Source organism: Dendrobium catenatum, unplaced genomic scaffold (genome assembly GCF_001605985.2).
Source record: "Dendrobium catenatum unplaced genomic scaffold, ASM160598v2 fragScaff_scaffold_556, whole genome shotgun sequence".
Classification (NCBI taxonomy): domain Eukaryota; kingdom Viridiplantae; phylum Streptophyta; class Magnoliopsida; order Asparagales; family Orchidaceae; genus Dendrobium; species Dendrobium catenatum.
Genome location: NW_021319018.1, coordinates 74,286 through 89,272, shown reverse-complemented (window position 1 = coordinate 89,272; position 14,987 = coordinate 74,286). Strand labels below are relative to the sequence as shown.

Sequence of the window (14,987 nt, the reverse complement as noted above, 5' to 3'; positions counted from 1 at the left end):
TTTAATTTCCTCATTAGTTTCATGCATTTAACATAGAAAGTTTAGAGGAAAAGAGAAGAGAATAGACTCATTTAAGTTATTAAATCCATTTAATTTCCTCATTAGTTTCATGCATTTAACATAGAAAGTTTAGAGGAAAAGAGAAGAGAATAGACTCATTTGAGTTATTAAATCCATTTAATTTCCTCATTAGTTTCATGCATTTAACATAGAAAGTTTAGAGGAAAAGAGAAGAGAATAGCTGAATAGATAAGAAAGAAAACAAAAAAGTTAAGGTTTGGTGGCCGTAGAGCAATTTTCGTCCGTCAACTCAGTTGAAAAATTTATTCGTCTTTTATTTTTCAATAATTTGATATTTTGAAATTTTTCCGATTAAATTTGTATTTCTATTACTAAAAAAATAAGAATAATTTTATTTTAGCAAATCTTTTACTATATAATTTTTTATATGTTATAAGGATTTAGATTATGAATATTTTAAATATATTCTGAAAATTTTTAACTGGTTATTTTAAAAAATTAGTTATATTTACTATTTAAAAATTTAGTTTAACATTTAAAATTAGCGATTCAATTCAATTACAGCTTCATAATGATATTTTACATAATATATGATAATTTGGTTATGTTTTGAAATATTAAATTTTAATTTAGTATTATTTTTGTTACCTAGTGTTGAGTTCTTTTGTCATTTTTTAATTTAATCTAATCATGCTTTAATTAATAAAATACATTAAAAAATGTGAATAAAATGTGATGTTATGCCAACGCTAGTGTATATCCGAAACAAGACTTTATTATGTCGCATTAGTGGGTGACCGAGGTGAGATTCTACTATGCAGGGGCCAGTGGGTGACCAAGGTGGGATTCTGCTATGCAGGGGCCAATAAGCGACCGAGGTGGAATTCTACTATACAAGGACCAATGGCTATCAAGGTGGGATTATACTATGCAAGGGCTAATGGGCGATCAAGATGAGATTCTTTTATACATGTGTCAGTAGGCGACTAAGTGGGATTCTGTTATATTGGCACTAGTGAGCAACCAATGTGAGATTCTGTTATGCCTGCGCCAATGGATGACTAAGGTGAGATTTTGTTATGTCAACACTAATGGGAGACTGAGGTGATATTTTGTTTTGCCGGTGTTTAGTGAGTGACCAATGTGGGATTCTATTATGTTGGGGCTTGCAAGCTACCTAGATGAGATTCTTTTAACAAAGATATATAATATATAAACATTTAGGCTAAGAGACATTCAAATAAAAAGAATATATGTTTATAATTTATTTGGTTTCAGTTTCAACTTCTGCTTTATTTATAATCTTAATTTTTCATACAATATTTTCACAGCACATTATTTTTAATTTCTTTTTGTTTTAGTTATTGATTTATATTTTAGGCTATGATTGCCTACTAAGTTGTGTTAGCTCATTCCTATCTTGTTTTCTCATTTTCAGGCTAGATGAGGGGTAAGGAGCAAACTGAGTAGTTTTAAATAGAAGACTTCGATATGTGTTGTAGGTTTTTTTTTTTTTTTTTGTTGGCTTGACTTTTATTTTATTATTATTTTTGTTGCCAAGCCTTATTGAGATTCAATAATCTTCCTCTTTATATTGCATTCAATTGTAACTCTATGTAGTATATAAACTAGAAGTTTTATTTCAGGACTTCTTTAACCCTATATTGGGGTAAGTTTTGTCACAAACATGTACGATATGACCTGTATGATATCGGGTCATATTGGGCCGGGTTGTGACAGGACAACACTTTCGGCTATCAACTTTATAGCAAGAAGTAGGAAAACAATTCAACCAAGCCTCATTTACCAAAAAAATTTATCTATTTTAATCAAAATCAGAGAGCCTTGCCTATTATTGAACTAAGTAAATTCTAGCCCAACAAAAACAAGGTCTCTAATCCCATTATTAAAAATCATATTGTTAAAATCCCAAAATTTGGAGGCAAGGATTTGAAGGCCACCACACTTCTCATGGTGATTTCAACAATAACTAAAACAACTCATAAATAGCTAACGGAGCATCATCAATAATATAAGAACCAATGAAAGTAAGGTCCTGCCATAAGTGAGCTTTATCCACAAAAAATATTTGTAGCATAAACCACAAACAAATAAAACTTCATTCTAACTTCAATAAAAACTACACCATAAATTAATTGAGAATCCAAATGAGATGGGATGAAAGATAACTTTACACGATGCCATTTAATCCAAATTCTGCGAGGTTGAGAAAGAGAGAAGTTTTGACAGCTACCTTCATTGGGGAAGATGGTGTGTGAGGAGAAGAACCAATGATAAAAAAGCTTTAGAAACAATGATCTTAGCTTCTAAAATGTAAAAAAAAAAAGATCGATATTGAAAGATCTAATACGGTCTTTGCAAGCAATGACCCAACAAGACCATGAAAGCCTCTCACATTCAAGTGGCAATATTCAAAATTCATCATTTATTCTTTAGACTTTTTTTTGGGTTGGGGGGAGCTGATTTGGCCCCTTCATTGACTATATTAACTTTGGTAGTGAATTGGGTATTCATTGCTATAAGTTTTTGGAGTTAGCCCAACATGTCAAGAGAGCAAACCTCAATTTGATGAGATGTAGAGGTGAAGAGGGGGTGGGGGGAGCTGATTTGGCCCCTTCATTGATTATATTGGCTTTGGTAGTGAATTGGGTATTCACTGCTATAAGTTTTTTGAGTTAGCCCAACATGTCAAGAGAGGAAACCTCAATTTGTGAGAAGTAGAGGTGGATGGGATATTAGTTTTATTATTGGGTAACTTCGGGTTCATAGGGTCATCTGTAAAAGGAGTGGCAAGAGCCGTGAGGATGTTTTGGTTAGGAATATTCTCATAAGAGCGAGCTGGATGAGAGTTATGCTACAGAGGGTGGAGAAGCAGCAAAACTAGAGATAAGCAAGTTATCATTTGTTGTGATTTTATGTTGTTTTGGTTAGGATTCTATAATTTTTTTAAAATATTCCCTCAACTTTTTTCATTCGGGCTTCGGAAAGCAAGGGTGGACGCACTGGCGGATGGCCGACGCACCACGGCACCGGGTGGTTCTATGCGGAGAAGAGATTCTACGACGAAGCAAGGCGGACTAGGGTATGAGTCTCACGAGATATTTGCTCGACAATTTCCATTTTTTTTTTAATATGAATTGGTGAAGGAAGCTTAATAGCAGAATATGTATTAAGCTTTCATAATTCGCACCGCCCAAGCCCTCCAATCCGCGAACAATAATTTTTTTTTTAAGAGGGGGCACGTGCCCCCGCTGGCCCCTTCCTCACTCCACCATTGCTTGACGATATCAATAGTTGTTTTTATTAAATTATTGACCTCTTATAAGATTTTATTAAATTATTGTTGATAAAACTATCAATACATACTATCAATAGTTCTCTAAAAACTCCAACAATAAAAAGGATTAAGAAGACAAATTTGATCAAAGTTCACAACACCGAAAGAATGCATAATCAAAATATAACTCTTTCACTAATAACTTAAAAAAGTAGCTCTTATAACATATTTTATAAGGTATTTTTTTAGTTATCAGATAACTTTTTTTCTATTTGTAAGATTTTCTTATTATTATTTAGAAAAATAAGTTTCTAAATTGTACTGATTATGAAACAAAAATTATCGTCTTGTAGATAAAAAATATATTTTATCTAGATTTTAATTAAATTTAAATAACCTCCTTCTATGCTTCGCTTCGGCCCTAAAAATAAGCGGTGTTCTCCTTAAGGTTTGTGGGCTTTTCGTTGCAGAAGTTGGGCCCAAACAGGGCTTAGCCTGAAATTTGTTTGTAAGTCAAATCCATAAATACTTATAGAAGATGGTTATATATATTTCTTAAATAAATTTGATATATTTAATTGTTTTAGCAGCTCTTATAAATTTCTCGAACATATATCACGCTTCAATTATATAACTTTATTTATCAGAGTAATACTTATTCTTATTTAATTTAGGATTCATTTGATACTACTTTTTTACTAATTTATTTCTCAGAATGCAACCACAATTTTTATTTATCCACTTTTTTTTTACTAATTTTTATACAATGGAAATGGAATAGCTTTCTACGCTAAATTTAAAAAAGTTATTTTTAGCACAATAATTTTATAATCACTTTTATAAAAAAACTGCAACAGTGCAAAAAATATGCCTTACGATTTCTATGACGATGAAAAAGATACTTGAATTATCAATAATTTGTTATGATATTAATGAAGTGTAGGATTTAAATTTAAAGAGTATATGATTCATTCTAAAAAACTTTTACTTGTTTTTCTATATTTTCGAAGTTGAATAAGCACAAAATGTCCAAAAAACAAAGATATTAGTCAAGAGGGAGCTTCTCTCACTTTTTCGCTCTGTTAGGGTTATGGCTTTGGGGGTTTTTTGACTCCGCCGTCTCCCCGGCCCTCGGGGGGGATTTTCTCGCCGGCGATCTTCGTTGTTCAGGGAAGTTTTCACGAGGCTTTTGCTTATTTTTTCTGGAGTTTTCTGGTGTGGTTTTTCGTTGGTTTTTGCCGGTCTTTCCGGCATGCCTTCTTCCAAGCTTAAGGACCCTGGTTTTTTTGGTGGGGTTGCTCATGCACGTTCTTTCCGTGAGGCTCTTGATGGCACGAAACCGGTTTTTCCGGATCTTAGGCTTTCTACTCATCGTGGATTACCTTCTTTGTGGGTTTCGGATCTTGAGATTTTTGATCTTGCCATTATGTTCCAATTTTCTTTAGTCGGTTTTTTTTCCTTCTAAGAGACCTTTGGAATCTATACGAAATTTTTTTTTCAACCTAAAGCTTATTGGTGAAGTTTCTGTGACTGTGTTAAATCAAACTCACATCCTTATCAAGTTAGCAAACGATCTTGATTATTGCAGGGTGTTTTGTCATCGCTCTTACCTTGCTTACAACTGTTACATGAAGTTAACTAAATGGTCTCCGACTCTTGATATTGGCGTGGAATCGCCGATTATTCCGATTTGGATTTCGTTTCCTCGCCTTCGCCCACATTTTTTTTCTCCACGTATTCTTTTTGGTCTAGCTAAGATCTTTGGTAAACCTTTAAAAATTGATTAAGCTACTGCGGTGGGTTCTCGTCCGTCAAATGCCCGTGTTTTAGTTGAGCTTGATATCACCAAAACCTATCCTAAACAAGTTTGGCTTGGTTCTGATTCTTTGGGCTATGTTCATGATGTCATTTTAGATGAGTTTCCTAATTTTCGTTATGTGTGCAAATGTATCGGGCACGCTAAGGGTTTGTGCCGGCCGGCTATTGATGTAAATGCTCAAAGCCGGGGGAAATTTTAGGGGAGAGGCCGTCGACGACGTTGATTTTTCTTGTTATTCGTGCTTTTCATCGCTCGGCGGGATTTATTTGTTTTATTGGTCGGCTGTTACGTGGATTAGATGGGCGATAAGCAATGATGTGGTCGGGGCTCGCGGCCTGGTCGTTTTGCTTGTGGTAACCTTTCATTGGACGTTCCGTGCGAGGCGACTGGGTCGCTGGGAGCCTCGGTCGTCTCCTGAGCTTTTTTACGCCTATAATTCTGTTTGTTATTTTTTCCTTTGCTTCCCTATTATCAGCTGTTGTATCCGTTTGTTTTTTTTTTTGAAAAAAAAAGCACAAAATGTCCATGATCTTCAATGATTTCTAAATATATGCATATACAATATTAATAATATGTCCAAACATTGCTTTGGACGTTACACCTCTTTTAATAATATTATATAATCGATTTAATTGAATTAGCATAACTTTAGCATAGTTGTGCTTAACCGATCATCAACATTGGCGTTCATGCATGTATCGATGAAGAAACTATTAAACTCCCCCCAAAAAACAATCCTATCTAGAAATAAAATCAAAAGATATTGACACCTAGAAATGCCGACTTTCTAGCCCGGCAAGTGAACCTTTTGACAACATAACTCCTCAAAACATGAGCATATAAAATAGAAAATAGGAAGTAAGATGACCATAAGGACATATATGTAATACTTCTAACTAATTTTTATAACTAATCAAGCCCCCGTACTTCTTTCTTCTCTTATGAATTCATTATCTTACCAACATTTACTCTTCTTATATATCTTCCTATTATAATTTCTCTTATATTTTACTCCCTTAGCTTCTCAAAACTCGACACGCTAGTCTTAGTGGAAATCCTTTCATACACTTCTTATATAACAGTGGAATTTTGCAACATATACCTTTTAGTGAGCGCAGTTGATTCAACTGAATCACTAAAAAACTCTTGCGTATTCTCTGGATGATTTAAATAACTTCCTTCTTATCTGTAACCTGCAAAAGAACAGTGAACAGAGAAACAGAGTATAGAAGAAGAAGCAAGATGATAGAACAGTATATGCTAAGAGCTCATTTATTCATTGCCTTGAACGGTAGCTAATACATTCATTTATATTAACTCAAGCGGAGAAGATGACCATGACAACAACGGTCATGATGCAAGCCATTAGTGATTAACGGTTAAGCATGAGTGCTCTCACACTGTTCCTGATGCCGCAAACGAGTGGGCATTGCATTACCTGCATATAAGAGAAAGAGCTTATTTAGGCGGCATGCTTATCAGCTCTTTACTTTTTAGCTAGCTTATCACCGCCCCACAAGCTAACAGGAGATTTCGAGATGGTTAGCTTGTTTCTAAGAGCAACAAAACGAGGAATAGATAGAGACTTGGTGAATAAATCAGCAAGCTGATCTTGAGAATGTATGTGAGCTAGCTGGAGGACGCGATTCTTCAGACAGTCACGAATAAACTGAAAATCAATCTCGATATGCTTCATCCTCGCATGAAAGATAGGATTGGTAGCAATGGCCATAGCAGAAATATTATCACAAAAGAGCTGAGTAGGTTGTGAAAGATCAAGTTGGAATTCCTCTAGCAAACGTCTGAGCCAAATAATGTTAGTAGTGGCCGTAGCAAGAGCACGGTACTCGGCTTCAGTGGAAGATCGAGCAACAGTCTTCTGTTTCTTAACTTGCCAAGATATAAGTGAGGTACCAAGAAATGTACAATAACCAGAAGTTGACTTACGATCAACGGGATCACCCGCCCAATCAGAATCGGAAAAAGCAGATAGTTCAAGTGAACTAGGTAAGATTGGCAATCCATATGATATGGTACCTTTAACATAGCGTAGAAGCCGTTTGAGCATAAGAAAATGATCTTCAAGAGGCCGATGCATATATTGGCAGAGTTTATTTACCGTGAAAGCTATATCAGGACGTGTAATAGTCAAATATTGCAATGCACCTACAAGATGGCGGAAATTGTTGGACTGAACTGCGGACAGTTCAGAAACATAGGTGGATTGAAATTTAGATGACGCAGGAGAAGAAATGGGTTTACAATCAATCATACCCGCTCGGTTTAGAATCTCAATTGCATATTTAGATTGACATAAATGAAGCCCATTAGAGAAGGAAGAAATCTGCATGCCTAAGAAGTAGGAAATTCGGCCTAAATTCTTCATCCGGAATTGAGTCAAAAGCCCCATAAGAAGATCCTGAATGGTCTGCTCATGATTGCCGGTCAGTAATATATCATCTACATAAACAAGAATGTAGAGACTAACTGAGTTCTTGTGAAATATTAGCAAGGAGGAATCAGCCGAACTGTGTCTAAATCCATAAGTTAACAAATAATTTGAAAAGGTTTCAAACCATTTTCGTGGTGATTGTTTCAACCCATAAATGGATTTTTGAAGAAGACACACATGATCCGGGTACAATGGATCAATAAATCCAGGCGGTTGTTTCATAAACACAGTTTCTTGCAATGTTCAATGAAGGAACGCATTTGAAACATCGAGTTATAAGATTTGCCATTGAAAGGTAACCGCAACTTTGAGTAGAACCCGAATAGTAGGTAGTTTAGCAACTGGGCTAAATGTTTCTTCATAGTCCAGACCATATTGTTGATTACAACCTTGAGCTACAAGTCGAGCTTTATGTCTAGCTATAGTGCCATTTGAATGCAATTTGGTTTTATAAATCCATTTACAGCCCAAGACATGCTGTTCAGGATTAGATGGAACAAGCTTCCATGTGTTTTGTTGCAATAAAGCATCAAATTCCTGCGACATTGCTTGTCGCCAAGCAGAATTTTTAACGGCCTGAGAATAACATGTCGGATCTGCAGAGACTAGTAAGTGATGCAGGCTGGTAATGTGGCGTGGCTTTAAATTCCTGGTTTTAAACCTTGTAAGCATAGGATGGGGAATATGTTTTAAAGGAGAAGGAGAGCTGGACATTATTTGAGGACTAGAAGAAGAATTTGTAAGAGAAGGGGAACCGTGTAAAGACAAGGAAGGTGAGATATGTTGATTGAGCATAGAATTAGGTATATTGGGTGTAACAGATGGCTTATGTGAACTGGATGATTGAACTATGGTTGGAATAAGAGATAATGTAGAAACATGTTGAACGGGTAGCTGAGAAGCTAGGACAGATTTTTCATAGAAGAAAGGAAAGACAAATTCAATGAATTTAACATGGCGAGAAAGAAAAATCTTGCCAGATGGAATATGAAAACAGAGATAGCCTTTGGCAGTGTCGGAGTACCCGATAAAGACGCAAGGCAAAGATTTCGGGTGAAGTTTGGAAATTGTTTGGGAAGGTAAGAAGGGATAGCACAGACAACCAAAGGAACATAAAGCCAGATAGTCCGGTGATGATTTGTATAACATTTGAAAAGGTGAGGTTAGCTTGTTGGAAATGGACGGTAGAATGTTGATGAGATGAACAACAGTGTGAAAAGCATGTAGCCAGAATTGTTGAGGTAAATTGGACTCAAAAAGAAGTGCACGAGCAGTTTCAACAATATGACGGTGTATTCGTTCAGCAACACCATTCTGTTCAGGTGTATATGGACAAGTATGTTGATGAACAATGCCGGATTTTGAGAGAATTAGTTGAAATTGTTTAGAAAAATATTCACCACAGCCATCTGATCTAAAACATTTAATTTTTGTATCAAATTGACGTTCAACTAATTTCTGAAATTGGCAAAATATTGAAAACACATCAGATTTGGAACGCAATGGATATAACCAAGTGAAACGAGAATAATCATCAATAAAAATCACATAGTATTTATATCCTTGTAAAGATACTGTGGGAGATGGTCCCCATACATCACTATGTATCAACTGAAGTACTTTAGTAGAACGAGAAGTAGAAAGAGAGAAGGGAAGCTTGTGGCTTTTAGATATAGCACAAGCATTACAATTTAACTTAGAGAAACTAGAAGTAGACATAGGACTTAACAGCTTTTTCAGCTTGAGCAAAACAGGATGCGAAGGATGGCCTAAACGACGATGCCATAACTGAATTGTGGAGGGTAGAGCGATGAGAGCTTTAGTGGTAGCTGTAGATGGAGCATTAGTAGAGATTGGGTAGAGTCCGCGACGAGCTGGGCCTTGAAGAAGAGTTTGATGGGTCTTCAGGTCCTTGATAGTATAACCCGAACGATGAAAAATAACAGAACACGCATTATCAGTGACCAATTTATTTATAGAAAGAAGATTATGATGAAGATTGGGAACTAAGTGAATGGAATTGAGGGAAAGCTTACTAGAAGGTGTAGGTAGTAAACCTTTACCGGTGTGAGTAATGGGAAGTAAATCGCCATTGCCAATCATCACTTGCTGATTTCCACTGTATGGTAGAGCATTTTGAAGCTGCTGTGGGTCGGACGTCAAATGAGACGTCGCTCCTGTGTCTAGAATCCACTCAGGCGCAGATGGAGAGGTGACAACAGTATTTGCTTGAACAGGAGGCGGTAACGAAAAATCAGCACGATACCAACACTTGTAGGCTGAATGACCAGGTTTAGCACAAATCTGGCATTCAACAGGGTTGGTAAAGTTGGAGGACGATCGTCCAGATGTTCCCCTACCTCGAGAAGCTCGAGAGAATCGTCCGCGAGAGAAACGACCGCGAGTACGACCGCGCTGAGCATACATTGCAGGAATGTTATCAGGGGTAGAGGACAGGGAAAGCTCTCGAATAGATTCAGCTGCTAGATTCAGCTCTTCACTACATAAAAGTGAGTAAAAATCATCTAAACTTATGGGGTTTAGATTTGTTCTTATAGCAGTTTTAAAAGCCTGGTACATGCTCGGTAAACCATTCAAGGTATACATGATTATATCTTCCTCGGGTAAGAGAGAACCAGAAGCCCCAATAGCATCAACTTTACTTTTAATTTCAGACAGAAATTGCACCATGTATTTGTCCTTCATATTCACGGTGTTTAACTCATTTTTAAGCTGTAATATTCGCGAACGATTAGTTGACTGAAGCCTTCTTTCAATCGTTTGCCAAATCTCAAAACACGATGTAAGCTCCAGAACATACAGAAGAAAAGTGGTAGAAATCGTTGACTAAAGAACTGCAGCTAAGTTTTGATCAATTAACAACCAGGTACTGTACTCCGTATTCAGTTGAAGCTCGCCGGCGGTAGACTTGATCATACGAACTGGTTTTGGAGTTGAGCCATCTAAGTAACCGTCAAATCCATTAGCTAGAAAGAGTTTAAACACCTGAGATTTCAAGAGGGGGTAATTTTCTGCGGATAGCTGAATGCTAAGAACAGCTTTCACATTAGTCATTAGAAACTTTAATTGAGGTGGTATAGGAATATCCACCATTTTAACAACTGAAGTGGCTTGAACCGAGGTAGAAGAAACAGGTGAAGACTCCATTTCAGATTCAGATTCAATAAAAAACAAGACGTAATGAGGCAGAGATGTAGCGCTCTGATACCATAAAGAACTTCCTTCTTATCTGTAACCTGCAAAAGAACAGTGAACAGAGAAACAGAGTATAGAAGAAGAAGCAAGATGATAAAACAGTATATGCTAAGAGCTCATTTCTTCATTGCCTTGAACTGTAGCTAATACATTCATTTATATTAACTCAAGCGGAGAAGATGACCATGACAGCAACGGTCATGATGCAAGCCGTTAGTGATTAACAGTTAAGCATGAGTGCTCTGACACTGTTCCTGATGCCACAGACGAGTGGGCATTGCATTACCTGCATATAAGAGAAAGAGCTTATTTAGGCGGCATGCTTATCAGCTCTTTACTTTTCAGCTAGCTTATCAGATTTCACTATCTTCTTTCTCTCCTTCTTCTGAAGCAACCTTCAAGAATAATGGTTTCTTATTCTTTATAATTTCTTGAACTCTCTATGCATATACATTTCCTTCTAACTTCGTCGATAAGTAAACTAAAGTTTATTATTATAATTAATTATGTCTATTATGATTAAAATACTCAACATGCTAGAAGTTTATTTAATCAATATAATATATCCTAAAGTTTTCAAGTGTTTGAGTACTAATCATGAACTTTATCAAGATAAAAATGACCTATAAAATTTTATACTTAGTAAGCATAAAGTAGAACACCTACCCACCGATATTCTATATGCTATGACAGTGAACTGATTTTGGTAGGTATGTTGATCAATTCAGAATGTAAGGATCCTCTCCACAACTTTATGATCTTCCCAACACTATCATGATGTATGTTAATTCAGAATTCCAACATCGATCATTAATATATATTTTTATTGGCCAAAAATATTAATCCATCTAATATAATTTTTTTTAATGTACTAAATTCAATTTATTAACCTTTTTGTTGTTACTATTTGATGCTTCTGCCTTGAAGGAATTTTCACCTTCACAACCATAGGCTGATTAGACCTAATAATTAACAAGAAATACTAAAATAAGCACTATTAAAAGATCATCACATCAAATCCAAATTTAGGTTTCGTTTGATATCGCTTTTGATTATTATATTTCTTTTGCTTTCAAGAAATTTTTGTACTTAACACTATTTTAGAAAATAATAAGAAAATTATCCCAAATTAAAACTTAGATAGCTAAATCACCATTGATGAAAACATCATGAGAAAATCCTCCTCATGAAACTAACATTAGCATTTTGAAGGAAGAAAAAAAATCCTTTTTGTTTAAGCCGAGCATCAACTAAGATGAACCCTTTTTAAAACTTTCCAGTAAAACAATGGACAAGAATATGGAAAGCTTGATGCCATATCAATTTCAAAATGAGACAAAGATCATAAGAGAGGGTATAATCTTCAACCAAACTTCTTTCATATTACATTTATTCTATGATAAAAGTTTAATTGATAAATTATCTTCCTCTTCAATCATACCAATAGAAATTTTAGACATGAAATTCACAATTTAATCAGGAAGTAAATCTCTGGGCTAATGCAGATCTCCAACACCATTGCCAATAAAACTTCTAGCATTGATATCCAAAATATAATTAGCATTAAGTAGAGAATCAAGAAAACCTAGACCTAACTTGTTATATCTCCAAACACGAGAAGAACTTGAACATATACCACATCACGAAAGAACCTCATCATTCAGACTTGCCTTGCTTATTATTACAAAATCAATGAATGTTTTTGCTAGCAATTTTTATTCTTCATAAAAATAGCTCAAATATTCTTCCCATCTCTAAAAGATCCTCAGATTCAAATGAAAAAGTAGTCAAAAGATACTTAACCATTCACAATCTATATTCATTATCAAAACTGTTACATCTTCAAATGCAAGAAGAACTAGTTCAAATACCACATTGCAAATGATCCTCGTCTTTAAGAACTACATTGCTTATAGTAACAAAATCAATGGATGTTTATGCTAATTGCTAATAATTCTTATTCCTCATAAAAATAACTTAAAGATTTCCAAACTCTAAAAGATCACAAAATCTTTACAATCCAAACCACTCTCAGTAAAAGAATCACAACATATATATTCCTGAAGAAATATCATAAACGAAAAAATTTATTAAATGATCTTTTAATTATGTTACAAAAACACTATACAATATCTTAATTTTTATTTTGGATTTTTTAGATATTATGTTTCATTCTAATTATTTTTATCTATGTATACATTAAATTTTCATAAAAAAATTAAGATTAAAACTCTATTATTGTCACTAATTATTTAACATGTAAGAAATATAAATTTATTTAAATAAATACAAAGAACTATTCATAATTTTTAAATGTTGTACTCTCAACAGATACCTTTCCATATATAGTAAACTTTAATGAGATACCAACTCATGTCCAATAACATAGCACAATAAATTGCATGAAATGTTTGTTGTCTTCATTTACAAAATGGCTTTGCAGCTTTGCTTGTGTTGGTTAACAGGCCAATCATTGGGCTAAGATTCATCTACCTAAGATTCAAGCTTTAAGATTCGTGCACAAAGAGTGAAGGTGTAGAGAACCGCAGCCGTCCAGCCATCCAAATAGCTAAGGCCCATAATCCACACGAAATGGCTACTTCTTCTCATCTTTCCATGTCGGCCTCCGAAGTCAGATCGCATCGATACCGTTTCAGTGTCTTTTCATGACTGACGTGTCTAAATAGCTCTGTCCTCTTTTTTTTTTTCTATTTTTTGGAAAACCCGGGTCATAGCCCATGTGTTAGAAGAAATCAATTACAAATAAGTCTAAAGGAACAAAAGAAAAGAGGACAAAAACTAAAATCACCAGACCTCAAAGAAAAACTGCAGTAAGGGATCAAAAATTACAATAATTAGACTCAGAGAAAAAAGATCAGAACTCAAACAACGAAATCTATCATAAGATGGCAGTCATAGCAGCGAGGAAGGCTCCGGTTGCCAAAATTAACTGAAGGCAATAGAAAAAACATTTACTCTTCTTATATATCTTCCTATTATAATTTCTCTTATATTTTACTCCCTTATCTTCTCAAAACTAGACACGCTAGTCTTAGTGGAAATCCTTTCATACACTTCTTATATAACAGTAGAATTTTGAAACATATACCTTTTAGTGAGCGCAGTTGATTCAACTGAATCACTAAAAAACTCTTGCGTATTCTCTGGATGATTTCACTATCTTCTTTCTCTCCTTCTCTTGAAGCAACCTTCAAGAATAATGGTTTCTTATTCTTTATAATTTCTTGAACTCCCTATTCATATACATTTCCTTCTAACTTCGTCGATAAGTAAAATAAAGTTTATTATTATAATTAATTTTGTCTATTATGATTAAAATACTCAACATGCTAGAAGTTTATTTAATCAATATAATATATCCTCAGGTTTTCAAGTGTTTGAGTACTAATCATGAACTTTATCAAGATAAAAATGACCTATAAAATTTTATACTTAGTAAGCATAAAGTAGATCACCTACCCACCGATATACTATATGCTATGACAGTGAACTGATTTTAGTAGGTATGTTAATCAATTCAGAATGTAAGGATCCTCTCCACAACTTTATGATCTTCCCAACACTATCATGATGTATGTTAATTCGGAATTCCAACATCGATCATTAATATATATTTTTATTGGCCAAAAATATTAATCCATCTAATATTTTTTTTCATGCAATAAATTCAATTTTTTAACCTTTTTGCTGTTACTATTTGATGCTTCTGCCTTGAAGGAATTTTCACCTTCACACCCATAGGCTGATTAGACCTAATAATTAACAAGCTATACTTAAATAAGCACTAGTAAAAGGTCATCACATCAAATCCAAATTTAGGTATCGCTTTTGATCATTATTTTTCTTTTGATTTAAAGAAATTTTTGTACTAAATGCTGTTTTAGAAAACAATAAGAAAATTATTCCAAACGACTTAGATATTTAAATCACCATTGATGAAAACATCATGAGAAAATCCTCCTCATGAAACTAACATTAGCATTTTGAAGGAAGAAAAAGACAAAGATCATAAGAGAGGGTATAATCTTCAACCAAACTTCTTTCATATTACATTTATTCTATGATAAAAATTTAATTGATAAATTATCTTCCTCTTCAATCATACCAATAGAAATTTAGACATGAAATTCACAATTTAATCAGGAAGTAAATCTCTGGGC

General features: G+C 34.5%; 1 protein-coding gene across 1 annotated transcript; it reads right to left on the bottom strand.

Moving 5' to 3' along the window:
- Window positions 1-6,624: 6,624 nt before the first annotated feature.
- On the bottom strand, window positions 6,625-7,812 carry LOC110111194 (uncharacterized mitochondrial protein AtMg00810-like). The gene has a single exon (XM_020842957.2). The coding sequence runs from the start codon at window positions 7,810-7,812 to the stop codon at window positions 6,625-6,627; it is 1,188 nt and encodes a 395-aa protein (XP_020698616.2).
- Between the last annotated feature and the right edge of the window lie 7,175 nt (window positions 7,813-14,987).

Excerpts from the sequence above, each read along its gene's own strand:
- LOC110111194 (XM_020842957.2), bottom strand. The coding sequence starts at position 7,812 with ATGAAACAACCGCCTGGATTTATTGATCCATTGTACCCGGATCATGTG.